This window comes from Bos javanicus, chromosome 19, assembly GCF_032452875.1.
Source record: "Bos javanicus breed banteng chromosome 19, ARS-OSU_banteng_1.0, whole genome shotgun sequence".
Classification (NCBI taxonomy): Eukaryota; Metazoa; Chordata; class Mammalia; order Artiodactyla; family Bovidae; genus Bos; species Bos javanicus.
In genome coordinates this window covers 31,990,447-32,017,669 of record NC_083886.1, presented here as the reverse complement: position 1 = coordinate 32,017,669, position 27,223 = coordinate 31,990,447, and the positions used below count along the sequence as shown (strand labels likewise).

Genomic DNA, 27,223 nt, shown 5'->3' with positions numbered 1-27,223 from the left:
TGTTTTCACTGACTCATATTTTTCATGTCCCTGGGTCCTTCATGCTATCCACTAACCTGTGTCCCTTTCATTCCTGCCTCCCCCAACAGCTATCGAAAACCTTCACTCCTCTCTCCAGGCCCCCTATCTCAACACCACACCCTCACTCTCAGCAGAGGAGCTTGACTCATGGTTTCACAGACTGTATAGAGACTGTTGGGCTTCCCTGGTGACTCAGATGGTAAAGAATATTTGCCTGCAATGCAGGAGACCTGGGTTTGATCCTTGGGTTGGGAAGATGCCCTGCAGAAGGGAATGGCTACCCACTCCAGTTCTTGCCTGGGAAATCTCATGGACCGAGGAGCCTGGCGGACTGCAATCCTTGCATCACAAAGAGTTGGACACGACTGAGGGATTAACACATACACACACACACACATAGAGACCATCAGGAAGGGTTTCCTTAATTTCCACTTTCCTTTCCACGCCCTTAAAGGAAGGAAACATATGCTAAGTAATTTTGCAGGATGATAATTTAAAAAAAAATTTTTTTTTGAGAGCTCAGTTTACTGGGACATCACTGAAAGTTTCTCATTGAAATCAGACTTGTGAGGTTTTTGCAGGTTGTGGGTTTTCTGGGGGTGCAGCAATGTACTTGTATACCAGCGTGATTCCTTAGCTTCAGGGCAACTCCATGGACTCACTAAGGTACTCAGTTTGAGCCACTATTTCCTGCACAGATCTAAGTGCCGGTCAAACTTCTGCAGAGTAGAGTTGTCAACAGCATTTTATAGGGAGTGAGGGCTCTGTCATGCAGGCAGTGAGGTGCTCATTTCAGGAATCCTGCCGAGCTCTACTTTCCAGGAGAATCTCAGGAAGATGGATCAGCCATCTCTTACTCTAACATTTGTCCCTGTACAGTGGACTCAGGGACAAGGAGGAGGGCCTCTGCCCGCCCCCACCCACCCCAGCCCAGGCTGCCGGGTCTTACCTTTTTCTCAACTTCCGCGGCAGTCTGCTTGGTGATCTCAAGGTTCTCCACCAGGGCCGTTTCTCCCAGGAAGTTCCCGGAGGCCGAGGAGAGGCGAGACAGCAGGTTGTCTTCCAATGTTTTGAGGGTGATTTTGAACCCATTCTGCTGCTTTGTGAGCTCTGACTGCAGTATCACATAAGGGAGAGTCAGGTACAGGAGCCCAGAGCATCCTGTTCTCCGGTAGGTCTGAATAGACAGAGGGTTATGGGGCCCCTGCCCTTAGCAAACTGGAGGTGGAACAGAGGAGTGCTCAGGACCACGAGCACGTCAAATCAGCTGAGGACTTGAACCCCAACTGCAGCAGTTACTAATCATGTGATCTTGGGCTGAATTCCCCTTTCACAGTAACCTTAGCTGGGTTAAACCTGGCCCTACACATAGCAGTGCTGTGCAAGGCTTAGCAGAATGCTGGGACATGGTCTAGTCATTAAATGGAAGTTATTTTAGGGAATAGCTAGAGGATGGGGTCAAGTTTTACTTCTCTGTCATAACTCTACTGTCCTCAAAAGGAATAGCTCTCCTTTGTGAAAAGTAAAAGTGTTGGTTGCTCAGTCATGTCTGACTCTTGGTGACCCAGTGGACTGTAGCCTGCCAGGCTCCTCTGTTCATGGGATTCTCCAGGCAAGAATATTGGAGTGGGTTACTATTCCTTTCTCTAAGGGATCTTTCTGACCCAGGGTTTGAACCTGGGTTCCCTGCATTGCAGGCACATTCTTTATCATCTGAGCCACCAAGGAAGCCCTCATCAGTTATACTTCAATGCAAAGTAAAAAGCTTAAAGAAAACCCACATGCCTCAATCTGGCCTTATAACCAGGATTCACTCTTGACTCTTCTGGGAGTGCTCCATGCCAAAGGCTTATGCACCTGCTTATAGAATCTTTTTCTGAACTTCCCAATTTAAATCAGCCCCCTGGCTCTCTAATATTCCCCTGCTATTACAATCCAGTCATATTTAAGGAGATGGGAAAAAGGACAGTACTCGCTCTACACAAAACTGTGTTCCCTCCCAATTCATATGTTGAAGCCCTAAGCCCCTGCCCCTCTACCACCACACGACTGTATTGGAGATGGGTGTAACTAGAGAAGGAGGTAAGTAAGGTTAAATGAAGTCAGGAGGATGGGGTCCCTGTGGTGGGATCATTGCCCTTATAAGCAGAGACACCAGAGAGCTTGCTCTCTCTGTGTGGACACAAGGAAGAGGTCTGTGAATGCACAGTGAGACGGCAGCCACCTACAAGCCAGGAAGAGAGGTATCGCCAGAAACTGGACCCTGAACACTGTCTTCCAGCTTCCAGACTGTGACAAAATAAATATCTGTTGTCCCAGCCACTCAGCCTCTGGTATTTTGTGATGGCAGCTCAAGCTGAGATGTTCCCCTAACATGGCTGAATCTATTTCTATTGCCCCTGCAGGAATGAATCCCATTTAGTTCTGGACATAGACACATGAACACTTGTGATGAGAGGTTCAAAAGTGTCTTGGACGGGACTGCGGTTTCTCCCAGCTGCCTTCCACTTCCTGGTCTTCAGCCTGCTCTACCTTCTGCTTCCCAAGGGATGTTCCAGGGAACTGGTGTTGTTTCAGGAACATGATGTTGTTCTAGGAACATGGTGTTGGTGCTCCTCTGAGCTCCAGAAGAACCACACAGCTCAACTTCTGAAGGAACAACCCCTACCCCCACACCCAGAGGAGGGTGCACGGCAGAGTCGGGTGGCAGAGCGTCTCCCTCCTCCCTCCCTTGCTGGGTGGGCGCTCCTCCGAGCTCCAGAAGAACCACATGGCTCAATTTCTGAAGGAACACCCCCCCACCCCCACACCCAGAGGAGGGCGCATGGCAGAGTCGGGTGGCAGAGCATCTTCCTCCTCCCTCCTTTGCTGGGTGGGCGCCTCACGTACCTTCAGCTGCTCCAGATCGGGTCTCTCCATGCTGACCACTGCGGCCAGCAGCTGGTCCTCCAGGCCTTCCCTGGTCACGGTGAAATTGATCAGGGTGGCCTGAGCTTGCAGCTCCGGTTGGTAGTGAGGGTTGGCCAGCTTGGTGTGAAGGATGAGCCGGAACCTGGGGTTATACTCACACTCTTTGTCTCCGATTTTAATGAACCTGGAACAAAGAGGCTCGTGTAAAGGTGGGTGCCTTCCTGGGAGCTTTGGTTAGGGACAGAATCCGCGTGGGATTTTTTGCAAGGTCGTAGCAAATGATCGGAGAAGGCAATGGCACCCCACTCCAGTACTCTTGCCTGGAAAATCCCATGGACGGAGGAGCCTGGTAGGCTGCAGTCCATGGGGTCGCGAAGAGTCGGACACGACTGAGCGACTTCACTTTCACTTTTCACTTTCATGCATTGGAGAAGGAAATGGCAACCCACTCCGGTGTTCTTGCCTGGAGAATCCCAGGGACGGGGGAGCCTGGTGGGCTGCCGTCTATGGGGTCGTACAGAGTCGGACATGACTGAAGCGACTTAGCAGCAGCAGCAGCAAATGATATTGCCATACTCAGATGGACGGGCATGTCTAGACTGAGCTTTCACGCAGGGAACAGGGTGGAGGCTGACAGTCCTTCTCCCCATGGCCATCATGTTTATTTTTTCAGGTAAGGCTGGAGGGAGAGCTATCCACTTAGTGGTGCACGTACATGGGAGCGCATTATAAAATGCTTCCAGCAGATGGCAGTAAAGCACTTGCAGGAAGGGGCACCTTAAGAGTTTGCACAAAGGTGACTTGCGGGCTAGCAGTAGAGCTTACATTGTCTTGTGATTGGTGGAACATTACTTCTATGGGAGAAAATGCTTAGTTAAGTAATTAAGTGCCTCCTAAGGACATGCAAGGGTTCTTCCCTGGTGGCTCTGTGGTAAAGAATCTGCCTGCTAATGCAGGAGACGTGGGTTTGATCCCCGGGTCTGGAAGATCCCCTGGAGAAGGAAATGGCAACCCATTCCAGTATACTTGCCTGGGAAATTCCATGGACAGAGGAGCCTGGCAGGTTACGGCCCATGGGGTCGCAAAGAGTAGGACGTGACTTAGTGACTAAACAAGGACATGCAAAGGTGGCTTAAGGTCTGAACAGTGGGTCCAACCAGTCCTTCCCGATAACTCTCACTCTCCTAAGTGCCTGTAGCCCTTCCCTGTCTCTCTCTTCCTCCCCCTTCTCCTAGACCCTTACTAAGCCCTGATCAACTACTGGCACCCAAAGCAACAGGTACTCATCGAATCGACAAAGACTTGAGTTCTCAGAACTCAGACAGCTGGCTTAGATGAAATCCTTGTGGTTAAAATTCAGCCTGGGGCTTCCCTGGTGGCTCAGTGGTAAAGGATCAGCCTGCCAATGCAGGAGACATGGGTTTAATCCCTGATCCAGGAAGATCCCACATGCCGTGGAGCAACTGAGCCTGTGAGCCACAACTCTAGAGCCTGTGCTCTTGAGCCCAGGAGCTGCAGCCCCTGAAGCCTGTAAGCCCTACAGCCCATGTTCTACAGCAAGAAAAGCCCCCGCAGTGAGAAGCCTGCACGAGCAGAGAGTAGCCCCCGTTCACTTCAACTGGAGAAAGCTCAAGCAGCAAGCAAGAACCGGCACAGCCAAAATATAAAAATAAATATATATATATATATATATATAAAGAGTCAGCCTGCTTTTCCATCATGTTCCCTCAAGTTCCTCCAGAGGAGTGTGCTGTGGTTGTTGGGAAGTAGGCCAGTGAGTTGGCTGATGGAAGTTCCTCAGGAAACTTTCTCTAGGACAGGAGGGTAGTTAGGTGTCCCTCTTTCGGAAGAATGAGGAGGTGCTTTGGGAGAGCTAGCTAGCTGGGAGAGGAGGCTCTATGGAGAGCAGGTCTGTGCATGGTTCTACAGGGGCCACCGACCAGCCCCTTGGAAGGCCCGCAGGACAGCTGGGTCTCACCGTCCTTTCTTAATGACTTCTCTCCCCAGCAGGGGTCCTAGCACAGGATCGATGGACTCTTCCAGATTTTCAATCAGCACCATGTCCCCGGCTTCCACAGCACGCTCTACCGTCTGAAGGTAGCTGAGGAGAGAGTTGGGCAGGTGAGAGTGTGGCAAGCTGTGGATTTGAGGCAATTTAACAAGGCGGCTGTGGCCTCTGGAACACAGGTGTCATCTTGGAGGCACAGCTCTCTGGGATGACTTCAGGCGCACATGTTTATTTAAAATGACATTTATGTGATCTTGCCCATTGAGAGATGAATAGATAAAGAAGTTGTGGTATATCTATACAGTGGAATATTACTCAGCCATAAAAAGGAACACATTTGTGTCAGTTCTAATGAGGTGGATGAACCAAGAGCCTGTTACACTGAGTGAAGCAAGTCAGAGAGAGAAAAAACTAATATCATATATTAATGCATATATATGGACTTGAGAAAAATGGTACTGATGAACTAATTTGCAGGGCAGGAATAGAGATGGAGAGGTATAGGACAGACTTGTGGATGCAGTGGGGGAAGGGGCGGGTGGGAGGAATTGACAGAGCAGCACTGAAACATTTACATTACCATACGTAAAATAGATAGCCAGCGGGAAGGTGCTGTATAACACAGGGAACTCAACCAGATGCTCTGTGATAACCTAGGCGGGTGGGATGGGATGAGGGCTGGGAGGAAGGTTCAAGAGTGGGACATATGTATATTTATGGCTGATTCATGTGGTTGTATGGCAGAAACCAACACAACACTGTGAAGCAATTATCTTCCAATTTAAAAAATGGAATTATTTCCTTTTTCTGGGAAATTTGGATTACTGCCAAATAGCCCTGCACTAAAGATCATGAAAATTTATCTGTGTTCATTTGTTTGATCTTTCCTTATGATAAATTCATATAAAAGAATCTGTTGGGTCAAGGGGTAAACATTTTGAAGACTTTTGACACATACCATTACATTGTCCTCCAGAAATATTGTTTTCTGGGTTCTTATTCAGTTGAGAGATATGATTCTTGTATGCCTAACTTACCATTTTGTTTTGTGAATAAAGCTATATTATGATAAGCTAAAAAAAATGGTATTTATGTGATCTGATATGTTTTTGGGAAAAGTAACAAAATGCAAAAAAGAACATGAAATTAACTGTAATCCTTGTGTCATTTACATTCTGATGTTGAATGTTCATGTCTGGATATATGATATTTTCAAGTTTATTATTACTATTTCTATTTATTTTATATTATTCATATTTTTATTTATGTCTGCATTTGTATTTATGTTTATTTATTGTTTTATCCCTGTGGCTCATTTAATTTACAACCTGAGTTTGGTACATCAAATGTACTGTAAATATTTTCCCATGTCATTAAATATTCTTCTATAACAATATTTATGTGACTGGGTATTAGAATGTATTGATACACCTTAATTTACTTAACAATCAATTACCAAAAGCTAGGCTATTTTTCCTGGGTGTTCTTTGGAAGGAATGATGTTAAAGCTGAAACTCCAGTACTTTGGCCACCTCATGCAAAGAGTTGACTCATTGGAAAAGACTCTGAGGCTGGGAGGGATTGGAGGCAGGAGGAAAAGGGGACAACAGAGGATGAGATGGCTGGATGGCATCACCGACTTGATGGATGTGAGTCTGAGTGAACTCTGGGAGTTGGTGGTGGACAGGGAGGCCTGGCGTGCTGAAATTCATGGGGTCGCAAAGAGTCAGACACGACTGAGTGACTGAACTGAACTGAACTGAGGCTATTTTTAATTTTTCAATGTTATGCAGAGTTTAATAAGCACATAAAAAATTATTTCACCTAAATAGATTTACAAGTTTGATGTGATTCAATTCACACAGTAAATAACAATATAATTTTTTAAACCTTGACCAAAAATCTTAAAGTTAATCTAAAAGAAAATAATAAGAATGGTTTAAGAAATAAAAGATGATGAAGAATAACAGGAGGGATTTACATTAGTTGATAATAAAATATTTTCTATAATTTGAATACGGATATGCAGAAAGAAGTCTTAAAGGATATCACAGACCAAAAGTTGAGAGTGCTGGAAAAAATGATGAATTATAGGGCTCGTTTATTTATTTGGGTAACTTCAAATAAGTAAACTGATTCAGGCTTCCCTGGTGACTCAGTGGTAAAGAATCTGCCTACCAATGCAGGGACTCGAGTTCAATCCCTGGGTCAGGAAGATCCCCTAGAGAAGGAAATGGCAAACCACTCCAGTATTATCGCCTGGGAAATCCCACGGTCAGAGGAGCCTGGAGGGCTATAGACCATGGGGTTGCAAAGAGTCAGACACGACTTATCAAGTAAACAACAAAGACATAACTGTTTCCTTTTGCTATACACCTAAAACTAACTCAACATTGTAAACTAGCTGGTACTCCAATAAAAACAAAAATAAAAAGAAAGAAAAGCAGAGACTCGGCACCCAAGCATCTCCTGCTGAGATGTTTCTTAAATTGAGAGGACAATCAGGAGAAAACTCCTGGGGGGACCAGCGGGGTAGAAACAATCTTCGGTGATTTAAAACCCGCTCATGACACTTTTCCCTTCTGCGTAGTTGGCAAAGTGGGAACTTCTGTGTGCAGACACCTACCCCTTCTGGCCGATCTGGGTGACCCGGAGGTCCTCACCATACTTGTTCTTGATCCATTTGATGCCTTGTAGCTGAGGGTCCACCATGAGCGGCCAGCGCTCGCAGCTGAGGAGGATGGCGGCATTCTCCGTGGACATGCGGTCTGCAGGGAGGCCCTCATTCTGCCAGGTGGCCACGTCGGCATCATCCATCAGCATCCGTAGGGGGTCCAGGGTGGGGGTCACCGGGATTGGAACCTGGTGGGAAAGAAAGGGCACAGGCGCTCAGAACGGAAGCAGGGGGTGGGGCACAGCTCACTCAAAAGACAAAACTCCTCTAAAAAGCAAGACCAAAATCCCCCTGAGGAGAGTTTTCCTGGCTGTGTGATTGCGGAGCATGTTTCCTCAGCGTCCTGATAGTCTTTTCTCTTGAGGGATGAACAGCAGCAGAAATCCCACCCTTGTCATCCTAGGTTCTTCGGTATATTTTCTAAGTCAAATGACTACCATAGATCAATCAGATCAAATCCAAGTGTGTTTGCTCAGTCATGTCTGACTCTTTGCAACCCTTCGGACTAGCCCACCAGGTTCCTTTGTCCAAGGGATTTTTCAGGCAAGAATACTGGAGTGAGTTGCCATTTCCTCTTCCAGGGGAATCTTCCCAACCTAGGGATCAAACCTGAGTGTTCTTTGTCTCCTGCATTGCAGGTGGATTCAGTTCAGTGGTACAGAATCTGCCTGCCAGTGCAGGAGCCATAGGAGATGCAAGTTTGATCCCTGGGTCAGAAAGATTCCCCTGGAGGAGGAAATGGCAACCCACTCCAGTATTCTTACCAGGATAATCTCACGGACAGAGGAGCCTGGCAGGCTGTAGTCCATGGGGTTGCAAAGAGTCAGATAGGACTGAGCAACCAAGTATCATTTGCATGTTAACAGCAGTCTCCATCCTCCTTACCCGTGTTAGCAGAGTCATTTCCTGTTGCATTTCTATGCTTCACGTCCCAGTCCCCACACCAGCACACACTGATCACCCTCTCCTCTCACTGGCATCACCACTTGCTGCCAATGCCCAGCTCGCAAAGGACTGCAGACCCTCTCCTTTCTCCTGCTGCAGACCAACCCCCTCAACACAAGGCTGCTTGCAGGACCTCATCCCGCAAACCTGTCCACTGTCCCTGTTGGGAACCCTACCTTTTCTTCTGCTTACCTCTTTCAGCTCATTTAATTCTTCTCAGAATAATCATTTTCATTAGAAACTTTTTTTTTTAATTGGGGTAAACGTCACATTCCTTAGCCATTTCAGAGTGCACAAATCAACGGCATTTAGTCTTTCACAATGCTGTGCAACTCTCAGCTCTGTCTCTTTCCAAAACATTTTCTTCACCCCAAAAGGAAACTGCACCTCTACGAGCAGTCACTCCCCATTCCCGGCTACCCCCAGGTCTTACAACCTCTAATCTGCTCTCTGTCTGTGTGGATTTGCCTATTCTGGAGGTTTCACATAAATGGAATCATGCAATACATGTGACCTTTTGTGTTGGCTTCAGAACACTCTTGAGGTTCACACGTGTGCCCTGTTATTAATATTAACCTCTCCATCCTTCTCTTCTCTGCAGTTTGTCCTCCCAGTTATCTCAGGAAAGCCTCTCCTTTCCCTTTAATTATATCTGCTAAGAGTACGAATGGCCAATTCTATACCTTCGAGCAGATCTCAAAGGGAAAACCAGACACTGGAGGTTCTTATCCTGGCATCAGAAATGTATTTCAATAGAATCGTTTTCCTTTGTAATCGTATTCATTCCATTTTACATACTACAAAACATTACTGTGAGAAGGAATGCATCGGTTTTATCAGACTGCCAAAAGGGTCCATGGCACAAAAATACTTGAGTCCCCAAAGCAGAGCCAGAAAACGCCTCATTAACCTGCTATTGCGCTCCTTGCCTTCATTTGTTCAGCTAATGGTTGTCCTTTCAACGATTTCCTTTCCACAAGTGTTCAAAGTGAATAAATAACAGCTTAATTTTTTGTTTATTTCCCAGTACTGTAACTGTTTTTTTTTTTTAATTAAAAAAAATTTAAACAATTTTTTGGTTGTGCCATGTGCCATGTGGGATTTTAGTTCCCCAACAAGGGATCAAACCTGTGCCCCCTGCCTTGGAAGCACAGAGTCTTAACAACTGGACCACCAGGGAAATGCACTATAAGAGTTTTTAAACTACTGTTCAGCAAATTATCAGGTGGGTGGGATTTTATGAGCTGACCTGAGAAGCCAACCATCACTAGATGGTCTGGGCTTTGTGTTCCAAGGAGACACCTATAAATGCATTCTGGAACACAACCCTAACTGTACGTGGTGATTCTTCTGTGCTAACTCTCAGGCAGCTGCTTCTTATGACTCTCGTCTTGACTGCAGGACTAAGGCTGTCCCGCCGACACCCTGGTACGGACTGTCTTCTGTGCCTCCCGCCAGTGGCATGTAGGACAGGATGAAGACTCGGCAAGTACTTGTGGGTTGAGGACCATGAGTGCTGTGAGAGTGTCGAGGGGCAACACACCCTGAGTCCTCTTCGGTTGGAAACTGGCATTTCCCTATCAGGTCATGTCAGTGTGAGCCACCTACTCACACTGAGAGCTGAGGACGTTTGACCAAAGCCGATGAACTGCCTTCATAGGGGTGTCTGTGGGTCACAGACACAGACGTGGTGCTCGGGGCACAGTAACCAGGGGGGCAGCATTTGGGGAAGGAGGTGTGCCCTCCACTGCTGCTATTAAGTTTGGCACAAGAGCAGGAAGGTTGGAGGGAAATACAGGATGTGTTTGGTGCCTCGTGGGTTTAACAGTTTTGAGAACAGTCAGGAGACAGCATGGAGGTGGTGGGCCAGAGTTCCCACGCAGACCCCAGAAGGAGGACAGGCGCTGTCCCCAGGTGACCTGGAGGGCAGTGCATGGCGGTACATGGAAGTGTGGAAGGACATGGGTGCCCAGGTCTCCGTCCTGGATCCCGGAGGTCACTAGGGGATGCTCTGGAGGTGACGGGAGGAAGAACGCAGGAAGGGACTAGAAGATTAGTATTGCTACTGTCACGTGAGCTCACGAGTGACGTGGGCCAGACACACCTGCAGCTGGCTCAGGTAGGGCCTCCACGCCGCGTCCAGGAGGCTCTGGCGGTACCGCTTTGTAAAGAAGCCCAGGTACGAGATGGAAGCTGCAGTGAGTAAAATGTCTCCACATAATTTCCTTTCCTGTTGCTTGAGGTTCTGCACAGCTTCTGCCCATCTCACATTTTCAGAGGCCAGGCCTCCCACCTGCCATTTGGAAGAGCAGAGAGGGGGAGAAGGCACGTCATACCACAGGCCACGATTCAGCCACGGAGAATGCACAGCACACGTTTCCCAGCAGGGGACTCGGGACATCATCTGTGTGGCCCTTGTGATCAATGCGGGTTTGCACCGGCCGCAGCAAGCACTGCAGCAAATGAGCCCCTGTTCTCTGCCCTGAACCTGCTGGGCTGTGGAGAGACAGGGTCTGAATGCAGCCTTTGGGGCTCTGCCCTCGACAGGCATAGAGATGAACATGCCTGCCTCGAAGGGCCATGAAGAGAACTTAGTGTGACTGTGTGTGATCATCACTTGGGGTCATGTCTGGTACTCAAAACATAGCATAAAATCATGCACCTCTCCCTTCTCTTCAAATACTGAAGATACGAAAATCAAAGAAAATCAATTGCACTATAAATCACTCACAGAGGCCAGGATGGGCATGGTCATTAAGCCACAGATACACAGAAGCAAAGTCCCAAGACTGCAGAGCAGGGCCTGACTCTGCCGGCCCACGTCAGAGGCACCCTCTCTGGAGGAGAGACGGTCTCCCTATGGGAGGACTGTGAGGCGAGCTGTTTGGTGAAGCTTGGCTTCTATGCTATGCACATGCATGCATGTTCAGTCGTGTCTGACTCTTTGCAACCCCATGGACTGTAGCCCAGCAGGCTCCTCTGTCCATGGGATTCTCCAGCAAGAATACTGGAGTGGATTGCCATTTCCTTCTCCAGGGGATCTTCCTGACCCAGGGATCGAATCCAGATTCCCTGCATTGCAGGCAGATTCTTTACCGCTTGAGTCACCCGGGAAGCCCTCTGTGCTCTGGTGTGATGACTGGTCGCCTTTTCTTCCTCGAAAGATGACATCCAAGGATATCACAGCTGACAGACTTGAGGGATTTACCCCACCTGCCCATCCTCACCCCGTCTTAGATCACACAGATAAAGATCAGAAAGTCCCAGCATCTTGTCAGAACCCCAAGGTCAGTGGAAGTGGGGGGGCTTCAGAGACCATCTGTCCTGAGTCCTAGAGCAGAGCCCCACCTCACCTCCTGTGAGAACCAATGCAGAAAAGTCTCCAACCAGGCAGAGAGAGGCCAAGGGAAATTCTGGGAACCAGGCAGGGGAGTGAACAGATGACAGGCCGGCAGAGAGGTCCTGACTGCCTCCCGCTCGTCTGTGGAGGAGCTGCCTCTACACCCCACCATTCAGTGAAGTTGGGGGTCTCAGAGCTGTGCAGCAGCAGGTTCAACACACAAGGGCTCAGACACACCTGAGGTTTCACCTCCCATCACTGGAGTGCGGCTGGTTCAGTGACGGTTATGACTCAACTGTCCCTGAACTGGGAAACCTGGCTTTGTTATATACATAAATGGTGGCTGGAATAAACGTGTATGAAAAGGGATTGATTCCACTTCCTTTCACTGGTGAGGGAGGTGCTGTAAGGGCCCTCCATAAAGAGATATCATGTCCAGTGGGCACTGCTTTGCAGGCTCTGAGCTGATGATTCATGATGAGAAATGTAAGCCACAGGGGATGAAAATGGCTACAAATCCTGTGATTCTCTTCTTGTCAGGGGCTGGGGCCTGTGGTCCCTCTCCCCGGATCTGACACTGCTTTGACTAGTAGAATGCAAGGAAGGATGCTGTGCTGGCTTTTGGTCCCAGGCCTTAAGAGAATGGGACCTTCTACTTTCTGTCCTTGGGACACTTGCTCTTGGAGCCCTGAGTGGCCATGTAGGTGACTACCCTGCTGGACAGACCAAGGTCATGGGTGGCCATGCTCCGAGTCAGCTGTCTGGCTCCTTTCTGCTTCTGTCTCAGCGCCTCATCCTGTCCACACCCTTGTTATCAAACGCCCCACAGGGAAGAATGCCTGGGTTTGCCTATCAAAGGCTAGTTTTGTCTTCAATGATTCCCATAGCCGTTGCAGGTACAGGTAAGCATGTCATGCCTCTTGAAAGCTGCCTGATGGATCCCACACCCCTTCCTCCCAACCATCCCTGTAGGAAATCTCCTTTGACTAGATCAGGGTATGCATTCATACTTTCCCCAGGAGTCAGCCTCTACAGCCTGGAGCATTTTAATATTTCTTGCCACTCTTGTCAAAGTGGGGCTCAGCTGTGTTCATCTACTATGTACCTCTGAGGCACCAACAAGCTCAGCTTGTGTAATTAAATCCCCCTTCTTCCCCCACCCCGTCCCTGGAGGTTCACACTTACTAGGCGGTTTGCAAGGGAGATGGTGCCTGCGGTCGCTTCAGCTTCTTGCTGACATTTGAGTTTGTCGGTTGTTGCTTTCTCAAACTTAGCTGTGAGTTTGGCCAGGTTCTCATTAAGGTGCTGTTGAGGAAGGAATGCAAGGTCTGTCAGTAATTCCAGTGCTTCAGAGATAAGGGTCCACGTGCAGGGCATTTTTAAAGAAGCCCTGTGCTCCCTGGAAGAAGCTGTGAGGGACTGGGGAAATGGGCAGGGAAGGGAAGGGAGGCAAGCTGGGGGGCTCTCAGGCAGATCCCCGTGGGAGTCCAAAGGGTCCTGATCCAAGAGAGAGAACCCAACTTTCACGTCCCTCACCCAGTCAATGGTCCAGGAGCAGGAGGGGGTGATGGACCAGGAGAAATGAAATGAAATGTTAGTTGCTAAGTTGTGTCTGACTCTTTGTGACCCCAGGGACTGCAGCCCACCAGACTCCTCTGTCTATGGACTTTTCCAGGCAAGAATACTGGAGTGGGTTCTCCAAGGGATTTTCTTGATCCAGGCAATGGACCAGGAGAGAGAGACTTAAATTCTGTCTCTCTCTGTACTGGGGAAAATGGGTTCCAGTACTCTGAGAAAAAAAGTGAAAGCGCTGCTTTGCTTTTAGAAGCAAAAGCTCACTGGAGCCTGGGGAGGCCTGGAAATGGACAGAAGGATCCCAGGATTGGGGGTGGGGGTGCAGGGAGGAGCCAGACTGTCTGCTGCAGTTGGTTTGCAGGTTGGAGTTGGTCTGCAACCTGGGTCCTCTCCTTGTTTCAAGGTCTCAGGAGTATAAGACAACTTCACCTAACCTCCTCCATTCTCTCCAATTATCCCAAAATAGAGGAACATTTTTTTAAAAGACATGGTTCTCAGTTTTTCTAAATGCATTAAGAATTTAGAATGTAAGTGCACAGTCTTTGTTGCCCCTACCACGCCTGTTTGCATCCGCAAAGCCACCTAGTTGCATAGAAGACACCTCCAGATAAGTCTCACATCTGTGTCACAGTAGGGCTTCAGGCTGCTCTGTCCATCATCACCAAGTCACAAGAGGAAGAAATGAAGAGCCAGACTTATACAGCCAAGCAGCTTAACCAGGAGGTGGTGAGGCATCCAGTTAACGGTGGCAGGCTGGCCACATTCTTCTGCCTCCTCTTCTTCCCAAGACTTCTCTAACATGATCATGAGTGAAAGTCGTTCAGTCATGTCTGACTCTTTGTGACCCCATGAACTGTAGCCTGCCAAGCTCCTCGGTCCATGGAATTCTCCAGGCAGGAATACTGGAATGGGTTGCCCTTTCCTTCTCCAGGGGATCTTCCCAACCCAGGGACTGAACCTGGGTCTCCCACATTGCAGCCAGACTCTTTACCGATTGAGCCACAAGGGAATAAATTCAAGGGAAGGATTAAAACATGAACTGGAGGAAATCTAGACAGTGTAAGAAAATATAAAGTGAAAAAAAATAAAAGAAAGTAGAGGACCCGTCAGAAGTTTCGACGGGCTTCCCTGGTGGCTCAGACTGTTAAGAATCTGCCTGTAATGCAGATTTGATCTGAGTTTTATCCTTGGGTTGGGAAGATTCCCTGCAGAAGGGAATGGCTACTCATTCCAGTATTCTTGCCTGAAGAATCCATGGACAGAGGAGTCTGGTGGGCTACAGTCCACGGGGTCGCAGAGCTGGACACAACTGAAGCGACTTTCACTTTCTTTTACTTTGAGAAGTTCTGATATCTAATCAATATGCATTCCAGGAAATAAGGTTAAAAAAGAAACAGAAGAGAAACTACAAAGCATCTTGTGGAACCGAAGAAAATAAGTCTCTACAGGCCAAGCACAAAGAATAAAAAAAGAATGACAGCTAAGTACATCAATGTAACATTTCAGACACCAAGAATAAAGAAAAAAAAATCGAAAGACTTCCAGAAAGGCAGAAACACAGTGCACCCACTAAGGAATGGGACCCTGACTGTTCATCAGACTTCTCACCAGACCAAAAGATAAAGCACTCAGTGTTCTAAGAGGAAAATATTAGCATCAGAATTTAAAACTCAGTGAAACTGTCAATTCAGTTTAGAAACAAAAAGATATGTCCAGACCAGAATATTAGATAATTTATCTCTTATGTAAGAGATTTCTGAAAAAGTTATTTAAGAATGAGCCAAAGCAAAACAAGAGAAGAAATCAAGAAAGAAGCCATGGGGACCAGAAGTCTTTGGAGTGAGCCCGAGAGAGCAGTGAATGTGATTACTCTTCATCACTAGAGCTTTGAGTTGGAAACAAGAGAGAAAGGTCTTGGGAACAAAGGCAGGCTCAGTAGAACACTGGAGTGGATGGAGATTTAATTTTTTTTTTTTTAAGATTTTTTAAATGTGAACCATTTTTTAAAATTCTTTATTCAATTTGTTACCATATTTCTTTAAAAAAAAATGTTTTTTTTTTTTTTTTTGGCCACAAGGCATGTGAGATCTTAGCTCTCTGACCAGGAATTGAACCTGTACACTCTGCGTTGGAAAGTGAAGTCTTAACCACTGACCACCAGGGAAGTACCTAGAGAGGTTTGTTTTTTTTTCCCCCCAAAGGAACTAATTGAAAGAGAGAGAGAAAAGGAGAAAGTAGAAATTCCAGGGGGAAAGGTATTTTAAAAAGGAAATGTAATTGTACTTTGATCTGCTATGAACAATATAGGGAGATTCATAGAATATAAATATAATTTACTGTCCTTTCAGTTTTTTGAATCAGTCAGTGGGGAGCGCCTGGGACAACTGATTTGGTTACAATGTAGGGATTTTCAGTGTTGGTGATTCAAAAACCAAACAACGATAAGTAATGATAAGGGAAGTGGGAGGTAGGAGGGAGGCGGGTGAGCTAAAGGCAAGGGCACTAACTCCATCGTGAACACGAGAGCTCCAAGGAAGCGGCCTCTGTGTGATTGAACAAGGAATTGAGGTCACGTCGGCGAAACAGCGTCACTGTGATGAGATAGGAGATGATTGTTGTCCAGCCTCCTGGAGCAGAAAGTCAACTGTCTAAAGAAGATACATGACAAATGGATGCGGCACAGCACTTAGACAGGGCTCAGAAATTCAGATGCGCAGAACAGGAAGACGGCGCAAACTAGCCAGATGAGTCTAATGTTAAAAGAAATAGGGGCCGGTGGGGACTGTGACAAAATGCAGCAAAACTGCCTGCTCGAGTGGGAAGCCACTGCTTAAGGCCAGAGTCAGTCAGTGATATTCAGGAATCTTGTGATTGTTATAAGACTGGCCAGAAATCAGGTTTTTTAGTTTTAAATACTGGCCACCAGTTAAATCATTTCCAAGCAGTACGTGCAGGACAGATAAAAGACATTTAAGCCATTGGGTTGCAAGCTCTGAGTGGCATCAACAATCAGTTCAGCTCAGTTCAGTTCAGTTCAGTTGCTCAGTCATGTCCAACTCTTGGTAACCCCATGGACTGCAGCACTCCAGGCTTCCCTGTCCTCCACTGTCTCCTCAAGCTTACTCAGACTCATGTCCATTGAGTCGGTGATGCCATCCAACCATCTCATCCTCTCATCCCCTTCTCCTCCTGCCTTCAATCTTTCCCAGCATCAGGTCTTTTCCAACGAGTCAGTTCTTCCAATGAGCATTAGCTGGCCAAAATATTGGAGCTTCAGCTTCAGCATCAGTCCTTCCAATGAATATTTAGGACTGATTTCCTTTAGGATGGACTGGTCTGATCTCCTTGCAATCCAAGGAACTCTCAAGAGTCTTCTCCAACACCACAGTTCAAAAGCATCAATTCTTTGGCACTCAGCTTTCTTTATGGCTCAACAATCAGTAGAAACAGACAAAAGAATGAAAAGGTCAGGAGACTGTCATTACTCACTCGAAGCTCTTCTCTGCTCTCTGTTATTTTACTTAATGAGTGAGTAAATGCCTGGTGAAGATGCCTTCCTTGTTTTTACTGCTATTATTTTTTTAATCTGTCAAGTTCATATGTGTTTGTGACAGAAAAAAAGAAAATACAGATTAAAAAAAAAAAACATCCAAAATCTACTACTTGGAGATAACCACCACTATTCATATTGGTGTGTATTTTAATTATCTGCGTAGTTGCTAATTTGTGTCTGACTCTTCGCAACTGCATGAACTGTAGCCTGCCAGGCTCCCCTGTCCATGGGATTCTCCAGGCAAGAATACTGGAGTGGGTTGCAATTTCCTCCTCCAGGGATTTTAATTATATATATAATCAAATTGAAATTACCTTGTAGAATGTGTTCTGAAAGATGCCTTTTTTTTTTTTTTTTGCTTTATGCATCATGAGTATAAAATTCTTGGTACAGCAGAAACAAATACAACATTGTAAAGAAACTATACTCTGATTAAAAAATTCTTTACTTGGAATTATGCTAAAATCCTAAAAACAGGCATCCTCTTCTTGGTGAAGGGGGATGCAACTGGAGAGGGCTGGCTGTGGCCTCAGTGACACAGAGGGAGGCACTTTCCTGCCTGGGTGGGCGTCCACATGTGCAATGGGTATCAGTCCACCCTCCTGTTATTAGTAGGTGAGTGTCATGCCTATGTTGATAGGCATGTGGATGAGCAAGGATGGAGAGGAGGTTGTTCAAAGCGAGAAGGCATCTTTTTAATTTCAAAAAATATTTTGGCAGAAGAGAAGTGCCTTCCTAAGGTAGCCAAGTATTTTAAAAATATTCTGATTGCTTTCACAGGTTGAATGAGCCCATCATGTGCGTGTTGGCTAACTGAATAGGTATAAACATTTTGAAAACATTCCCTTCGCACCAAATGTTCCTTTCGTTAAAATAACTTGAGTAAGAGAGGGAGAGCTTTGAAAATGTAGTTCCTGTAACACTTTTCTGAGAGCGACTGAAAAATATGAAAATGATCAGAAGGTCTTTTCCCCCCTAGAAGCAGTCAACAGGGTGGTAGAGTGTTTTGCTCTTGGTGTTCTTTCAAGAGGGCCGTTGGGAGGTTGATTATCAGTAATCTGGCCCGTGAATATCCGGGTTTTATAAAGCAAACATACTGGGAGATTCTTTGCTTTGCCAAAGCATCTCTTTTTTATAGACAGTCTGGTTGCAAGGATCTTTGAACTGGGGTCTTTAGCTGAGGAATTTAATCTATGGATCAATAATGCTGTGAAACTTGAAGCATGAAGCATGTCTGCAATCTTGCTTTTCATAATTTGTAAAAGCCTTTTTATCATCATGAGAAATGTGCAGTAAGAATTTTATCTGCCTAGAACGCACATGTAGACATGAAAGATCCAGGGAAAGTTTCGGCTTGAGCTTGACCTTGGTGGTGACCAGGGCGTGAACACAGACATGATGACACATGCAGCTGATGGAGAAGCAGGTGGAGGTAACGCAGGGGTCAGGAGTCACAGGAACCCTGGTGGTGGCAGCAGCTCCCTGTGTTCCTGTGGGCTGGGCTCTGGGCTTCTGTTCTACCTGCTTCTCTCCTTTGATCCTCACGGCAAACTCACAAAGTGGGGGCTATTCAGTTCAGTTCAGTTCAGTCACTCAGTCGTGTCCGACTCTTTGCCACCCCATGAATTGCAGCATGCCAGGCCTCCCTGTCCATCACCAACTCCTGGAGTTCACTCAGACTCACGTCCATCGAGTTGCTGATGTCATCCAGCCATCTCATCCTCTGTCGTCCCCTTCTCCTCCTGCCCCCAATCCCTCCCAGCATCAGAGTCTTTTCCAATGAGTCAACTCTTCGCATCAGGTGGCCAAAGTACTGGAGTTTCAGCTTTAGCATCATTCTTCCAAAGAACACCTAGGCCTGATCTCCTTCAGAATGGACTGGTTGGATCTCCTTGCAGTCCAAGGGACTCTCAAGAGTCTTCTCCAACACCACAGTTCAAAAGCATCAATTCTTTGGCACTCAGCTTTCTTCACAGTCCAACTCTCACATCCATACATGACCACTGGAAAAACCATAGCCTTGACTAGATGGACCTTTGTTGGCAAAGTAATGTCTCTGCTTTTCAATATGCTATCTAGGTTGGTCATAACTTTTCTTCCAAGGAGTAAGTGTCTTTTAATTTCATGGCTGCAGTCACCATCTGCAGTGATTTTGGAGCTATTACTGTGTCCATTTTATGTCAGGAAGCTGAAGTTTGGGCACTTGAAAGCCCTTTCTATATGTCACCCACTGGTGAACAGCGCAGCGTGGATTGGAAGGGGTTTTAGCTGCTGTGTCATTCCGCAGGATTCTGATTTCCACCTCTCATGTTGGCAATACCCATTGTAATGGCTTCCCAGGTGGCGCAGTGTTAAAGAATCTGCCTGCTGATGCAGGAGACGCAGGTTTAATTCCTAGCTCGGGAAGATCCCCTGGAGGAGGAAAGGGCAACCTACTCCAGTATTCTTGCCTGGAGCGTCCCATGGACAGAGAAGCCTAGCGGGCTACAGTCCATGGGGTCGTGAAGCATCAGACAAGACTGAACGTGAACACATGTCATTTTGATGGCAAAGGTGAAGTTCAAAGGGAATCTGTCTCAAATAGGGGTGAATCCAAGGTCACCTCCATCCCCCAATCCTGGGTGAGGGACATACAACAAAAATATCAATAAGAGGCTAATAATGATATATTTATGGCCAAGGGACCACCCCCACCCCAAACCACAACACGCTAGTCTGCTCTTACAGACTTCTATAAGGCAGTGCAGGTGGCGTAACACGTCCCACAGACCCACATGTCCACAGCAATCAGAGCGAGGGGGCGGACAGTGGGCAGAATGGAAGATCCTGATGCACGAGGTGGGGAAAGGTGGTGAAAAACTATGTCTCAGAGAGGAAAATGGGTCTCCCATTTTTGAACTTATCTACAAAACAGGCTCACAAACAGGAGAACAGACTTGTGGTTGCCAAGGGGGAAGAGGTGGGGGAGGGATGGACTGGGAGTTTGGGGATTAGCAGATGCAAACTATCACCTATAGGATGGATAAGCAACAAGGTCCTACTGCACAGCACAGGGAACCATAGTCAATAACCTGTGACAAACCGTAATGGAAAGAATATATATGTGTGTGTGTGTAATTGAATCTCTTTACACAGCAGAAAATAACAACATTGTAAATCAACTATACTTCAATAACATAAGTTAAAGAATCTCCCTTTTCTGACCTTATGTTCTTAACTATCAGATGTGCAAAAATATTAGATTCACCTGTGGCTAATAAGATAGCAGCTGGTTCCATGGATAATACCATTCATTTATTATACGTATCTGTCTGTCATCTTTTCTTTCTTTGGAGGAAATGGAAAAAAAACCTTTTAGGACCAAAGCTTAAACCCATGGCCCGGTGGGTCTATCTTGTTTGAACTACACGGTATTTGAGAAAGAAAACTTAAAAGTTTCCTCTATTGAAAAATTAAGATTTTACATAACAATTTGGTTTTCTTTAAAAGTCAGGTCCGAGGCGCTGGGGCCTGGGGGAGAGGGCTGTTTGCTTCAGGTGGGGGTCACTTACAGCGATCTTGGCTTTAACGGCCGCCAGCTTCTCCTGGGCAGCAGCGAGGTCCGAGGTGGCCCTGCTCAGCGCTTGGCGCTTGGGTTCCACATCACAGAACACCTCGTGAAACTTCACGATGTTTATGACCCAAGAACAGAGGCCCGCGGCTGCATAAGACTTGGTGGCCACGAACTCCGGATTGAACTCGGGGTCCTGCAGATATGGCCTGATGGCCTTGAGGCAGTTCTCGTGAATGTTCTCCTTATCAAAGTGGACGAGGGAGTCCAGGAAACCGTCCACCTTGGCCATGGTGACCTTGGCGGCCTTCCAGCTGCGATCCTTGGGCACCTTGCCCCTGGGGGCTATGAGCACCATCACCGCTGCGCTGACATTGCTCACCGCTGGCGGCGGGGAACCGAAGGACTTCAGCTCGGTCAGATTGGTCTGCAAGAGAGAGGCACATTGTCAGAGGAAAACGCGTGGGCTCTCTTTGTCACCGACCACTCATGGAGGCTGGCTCAGAGTGAACTGAGAGGGCCATTTCGAAGCCTTTAGGTGCCCTCGGAATTTTAAATATCATGATTCATCAGAAGGGAACCAAAAACTCCCCAGTGGTTCCAGACTGCTCCGAATGGTTAGTCGAGACTCAGCGAGGTTCTCTCAGCACTTTGACCTGCAGCCCATCAAAAACACACAATTATTTCACATTTAACTGAAATGTATAAGGATGCCAACACGCTCTGAAACAGGCAGAGTGCCATGAATAAAAGATAAGGTTATTATAAATTAATTTCCATCTTGGATTGAAGAGAATGGCAGTGTAACCCAACTATATATTTTTTTCTTTAATTAAACTGCTTTGTTCCATGAGCTTGTTCTAACTACAGCTGACCGTCCTGATAGCAAAGTGGTATTTTCTGCCAAGAAATAACACAGACAGAAAGCCAGGCACGGCATGTGCTGTTACTGCCTCTGCCTAGACAGGGGTTGGAGTTTTGCTACAAGTTTCACTTGCTCTAGAAAGATATGGCTGAAAGGCTTGACCTTGAAAAGCCACTCGAACTTCTCAGGCCTTAGTGTTTTCATCTGTAGGTTGGGAGCAGTAAATCTGCAAGTGAAATTTGGTCAGAAATACATATAAAGTTGATTTAAGGTTTGTTGTGACCGACAGTGAGGAACATGTAATCTCAAAAGCACTTGATTTCAAGGCTGATTTTGTGAACAGGGAAAATCTTTATTTCAAAGATTAGATCCTTGTGCCAAATTAATTTGGGGGTATTCTCAGGCCTGGAAATCAAAACAGGAGGGGGATTATTTCTAGGACCTCATGGAAGCACCTAGGAAGGCGCTCCATTTATTCTTGCCCCGGTTTGCACGTTGAGTCATGACAGTCTTGTCTATAATGGACAGGAATGAAGGGCAGCGCAGGTGTGGCAGCTGTGCTTGGACACCTGTCCTAGTGGCCTCCCCTGAGCCAGAGAGGACACAGAGGGAACATACAATCAGAAACAAAACCCACGCGATTTTAATATCATTCAAGTTGAGCATGTATGTTCAATGTACTGAATTAAGAAAAGATAAAAATGGATACAGATGAAATTTAATTCTATAACCTAGATATATCATTGTTACTGTTTCAATGTAATTCCTTCTAACTTTTAAAAAATTACATATATATATATATATTTCATTGGGAAATTCTGGGCCTTTGTTGCTACATGGGTTTTTCTCTAGTTGTGGTTGTGCAGGCCTCTCGTTGTGGTAGCTTCTCTTGTGGCAGAGCACAGGAGCAAGTGTCTTTTGATTTCATGGCTGCAGTCGCCATCCACAGTGATTTTGGAGCCCAAGAAAATAAAGTCTGTCACTGTTTCCATTTTTTCCCCATCTATTTGCCATGAAGTGATGGGAGGCTGGATGCCATGATCTTAAGTGTTTTGAATATCTAAATGTAAATATATACATATATGTATACACACACACACATTGTATACAGTGCTTTTTCATGATGCTCATTGTCTCTCGCCCCTGCCCAGAGCTAAACAGAATCTTCATAGAGGCAGAATCTTTGTTCATGGAGGCATCATGGGCACCTTGAACAGTGTCTGGCATGGAGGGCAGTCAGGGAGTCTCCGCTGAGTGAATAAACGTGTCTGCACAGTCGTTCATTTGGCAAAGGGGGGATGTAGTGGTAAATAAAAAAGTCAGTCCTTTTGCTCACGCAGATGGGAGGGACGGACACAAAAGGGTCAATCTTTGGTATGTTAGAGAGTGAGAAGTGCTCTGAAAAAAAGCAAAAAGCAGGGCTAGTAGGCTAGTGGATTCTGGAAGACTGATGGTATCACTTTGGCCAGGGAGGGGGTTCTCGGAGGACCACGTAGAGAACCTGATGTTTCAGGAGGGGGAAGGGCAGAGAGTAAACGAGTGGGGAGAGGGCAGGCACAAACGCCAGTTCCAGCATGATTTATAAGACCTTTTCACACACACACACATGAGAATACTCTTTTTTTAATTTAAAAAATTTAAGATATTCGGTGACAGGTAGAAATTCAGCTTTCCTACAGCCAAACTGAATAATCCTTTTCCAGATGACATCATGCTATCATCCTTCGTTTTTATGGTAAGAAGGGTCTTTCATATGTATTAAGATGATGTGACCTTATAGTAACTTTTCTAGTTCTTTTACAGTTTCTTTCTTATTGTTCACTGGTTTATAAGATTACATTATTTAGTCCTTCTAGTAAAAGAATACATATTTATTGTGAAATATTTAGCAAAGATGAAGATGAAAATCAGACTCACTCATCATTTTACTACCCAGAGATAAACACTGTCCTGGTACATTTCATTATATATGCTTAACAAACTATCAAAGAGGCACAGAAAAGAAAGATAATGAGTGAATGTAGTGTGAATATATATGAATGTGATGCATGTCTGGCTCATTCATTTATATACACATACACATATATATAGGCTGCCCAGGTGGCACTAGTGGTAAAGAAGGAGGGCACAGCGACCCACTCCAGTATCCTTGCCTGGAAAATCCCATGGCCAGGGCAGCCTGGCGGGCTACAGTCCATAGGTTCACAAAGAGTCAGACACAACTGAATTAACTTAACACACACACACGCATACATATATGTACATACATATACATATACAATCACTGTTTACACCATTTTTTTGAATCTAGCATTCACTGAAAATTGTATCTTAAACTCTTTTATGCTATGAATTATTTTTGAAAAATATGATTTTAGATAAAGTATGTGCAATTTTCTCTCATTTAGATGAGCCATAATTTAGCCAACTCCATACTGTTAAGTATTTAGGTTATTAAATTTTTAATAGCTGCTTAAATGATATGAACTTTTAATGAAATTAGAAATAAGTAAGCCCCAAATAAGAGTCAAATTAGACTTGGATTTAATGTATAAAGTATTTGAGGAATAGTGACATCCTTAAAATATTAAATCTTGCCTTACACACACTTGGTACATCTATTTCCCTGTTCATATCTTATTTTACACTACTCAACAAAGATGTGCAGTTTTCTTCACCTAGTTTCAATAAATTTATTTATGTTTACTTATACTGTGAGTTTTGATTGCTATCTTGAAAATATTATGTTTTCTAACTGGCTACTGCTGATATTAGGAAAGCTATTAAATTTTGTAATGGGCCCTTAACCCTCCCCTTTTATTTGTTTTATTATATTTTTATGACATCTATGAATAATAACACATTTGTCTGCTACTTTACAACATTTGCACAATTACCATTTTTCATTTATCATTGCATTGGCTAGAAACTTTAGGGCAATTGTTTTATAATAGAAGCAGAGGGGGTCATTATTGTGCTTTTTCTTTGCTAATGGGAATTCTGCTAATGCTCGACCGTTAGACGGGATGTTTCATTCTTGGACAGGGATTGATTGCTATGTGCTAGCAAATTATCCAAATATCCTTTTGTTCCTACTATACTGAGAGTTTTAATAGGAAAGGATGTTGAATTGTGTTAGGTATCATTTTTGACATTTCTCTAACTACAGAATTTTTTGCCTTTTTTTTTTTAAAGATTTTTTTTTTTTTTTAATGTGGACCATTTTAAAAGTTTTTACTGAATTTGTTACAACATTGCTTCTGTTTTATGTTTTGGTTTTTTGGTCTCGAGGCATTTGGGATCTTAGCTCCCAGACCAGGGATCGAACTCACACTTCCTGAATTGGAAAGTGAAGTCTTAACCACTGGACCACAAGGAAGTCCCCCAAAGCTATTATCCTTTGATCGATGGTTGGGTATATTTACAGAAGTAGCCTTGCATAGGCAAAACTTTGGTTGGCAGCATACTGTTGTTTGAATAAATTGCTAGGCTTGATTTACCAGCATTTTATATGGATATCTTAAATCACTACTCATAAATTTGTATAATTTGAGGTTTTATTTTCTTGTGCTATCTCTATCACTTTCAGTATCAAGCTTGTCATATAATAAAGGTCTTAAAAAGTCCTGTAGGAAAGAAGTCTGTTAAACTCTGTAACCCTAGAATTCTCAAAATCATTTAATTATAAAATATACCTTTTATAAATAACTTGTAAATATTAAGTTACAAGTCAAATGACAGGAAGAAAATATTTACAACATATAAAGCAAGACATATAGTAAAAATTTATCTTAAAAACCCTATAAATCAATACAGAAAAGGGAAATTATCTCATCAGAAAATGGACAAAGAATTTGAGCAAATAATGAAGGAAGTAATCTAAGTATTGGAATCTAACCATTCACAAATTTTTTAAATGAAAAAATTCTTGTGTTCTTAATGAGAAAAATTAGAATGATTGAAAATACTTAAGACTGGCAAGGATGTGGGGGAAAGCAGTGCTTACAACTATAAAGAAGAGTAGCTATTTTGGATAGAAATTGAGCATTACTTATATAAAAAAGAGAATTATTGTTAGAGCTTCCTATTGCTTCTGTGGGGCTTCCCAAGTGGCGCTAGTGGCAAAGAACCCACCTGCTAATCCAAGAGACATAAGAGACAGGGGCTCAATCGCTGGGTTAGGAAGATCCCGTGGAAGAGGGCATGGTAACCCACTCCAGTGTTCTTGTCTAGAGACTCCCATTGACAGAGGAGACTGGTGGGCTACAGTCCCTGGGGTTGCAAAGAGTCAGACAGGACTAAAGCAACTGAGCACACACATTGCTTCTGTAAGAAATTACCATAAACACAGTGACTCAACGTGAACGTACAATCTTCCTATTTCGGAGGTCAGGATTCCTAAGCCGAAGATGTTTGAGAGGCTGGTTCTTTCTGGAGGCTGGAGCAGCGAGTCTGACCCTTTCTGTTCCCAGTTTCCAGAGCCAGCCTCACTCCTTGGCTCAAGGTTCCACATCATATCAGCTGTGTCTGCCTGCTCTGCTCCCACCATCATGCTGCCTTCTTCCGATCTTCCTGTCTCCCTCTTCTTTGGATCCTTGTGATGACATTTATGACCCAGCTGGGGCTTCCCTGGTGGCTCAGATGGTTAAGAATCTGCCTGCAATGCAGGAGACCCGGGTTTGACCCCTGAATGGGGAAGATCCCCTGGAGAAAGGAACTGCAACCCACTCCAGTATTCTTGCCTCTAGAATTGCACGGACAGAAGAACCTGGTGGGCTACAGTCCATGGGGTCAAAAAGAGGTGGACATGACTGAGCGACTAACACTCTCACTTTCACTGGATAGTCCAGCATCATCTCCCCACTGTGAGATCCTTGATTTAACCACGCCCACCGAGTCACCATATGAAGTAAAATCCACAGGTTCCAGAGGTTAGGACATGGGTATTTTGAGGGGTGGAGGACGTATGATTCAACCTGCCATGTTGTTCTCTCAAACAAGTGGATTTCTTATTTGGCCCAGAGAAATATGTGAACATGTGGAGTAAAGATGTATGCACAAGAATATTTGTATTAGAGAAAGAAGAAACTAATTAGATACTCAAGAGTAAATAGCTAAAAGAAATAGAGTACGTTATACCCTGGAATACTACTACAAAGCATTAAATGAATATGGTTTCAATGTATGTATTGGCATGACACAGTCTTGTTTCATGAGGAAGAGTAAGTTGTCATTATCTATTTGTATTTAAAATATGATATATTTTATATTCATATAAACATATAATGCAGTGCATATAAAATATATCATGCTTTAAACACAAATCTCCTGCACTGCAGTCTGAGCCTCCAGGGAAGCCCTAGGTGTTAGTCCCTCAGTCATGCCCGACTCTTTGTGACCCACTGGACTGCAGCCCACCAGGTTCCTCTGTCCCGTGGAATTCTCTAGGCAAGAATACTGGAGAGGGTTGCCATTCCCTTCTCCAGGAGATCTTCCTGACCCAGGGACTGAACTTGGGTCTCCTGTATTGCAGGTGAATTCTTTACTGTCTGAGGCACCAGGGAAGACCTACTGTATTTCATATGTGTATTTGCACAGACATAAATACATAGAAAAATTGCTGGATGAGATATAGCTCAAGCTTTTCCAGGAGTGCTGTTTTAGGAGAGGACTGGGGGTGGAGTGGAAAGAAGGTGACTTTATGTTTCATCCTGTACATTCTGTACTCTTTGAATTATTGTAATGATAAAAATGCCATTATATGCTATTTGTATAATAAAAA

The 27,223-nt window shown here is 45.1% G+C and overlaps 1 protein-coding gene across 3 annotated transcripts in view; it reads right to left on the bottom strand.

The window, feature by feature from the left end:
* The window catches only part of DNAH9 (dynein axonemal heavy chain 9), a 285,157-nt gene that overhangs the window by 53,046 nt on the left and 204,888 nt on the right, over window positions 1-27,223 (bottom strand). For 2 of the 3 annotated variants that reach the window (XM_061391097.1, XM_061391100.1), the window contains exons 50-56: window positions 20,578-21,003; window positions 13,084-13,203; window positions 10,663-10,851; window positions 7,566-7,801; window positions 4,910-5,032; window positions 2,911-3,115; window positions 971-1,135 (exon numbers count right to left, since the gene is read on the bottom strand). In XM_061391097.1, the coding sequence (XP_061247081.1) occupies window positions 971-1,135; window positions 2,911-3,115; window positions 4,910-5,032; window positions 7,566-7,801; window positions 10,663-10,851; window positions 13,084-13,203; window positions 20,578-21,003 (1,464 nt within the window). The remainder of the gene's footprint in view (window positions 1-970; window positions 1,136-2,910; window positions 3,116-4,909; window positions 5,033-7,565; window positions 7,802-10,662; window positions 10,852-13,083; window positions 13,204-20,577; window positions 21,004-27,223) is intronic. The other variant, XM_061391098.1, reaches the window with a different exon arrangement.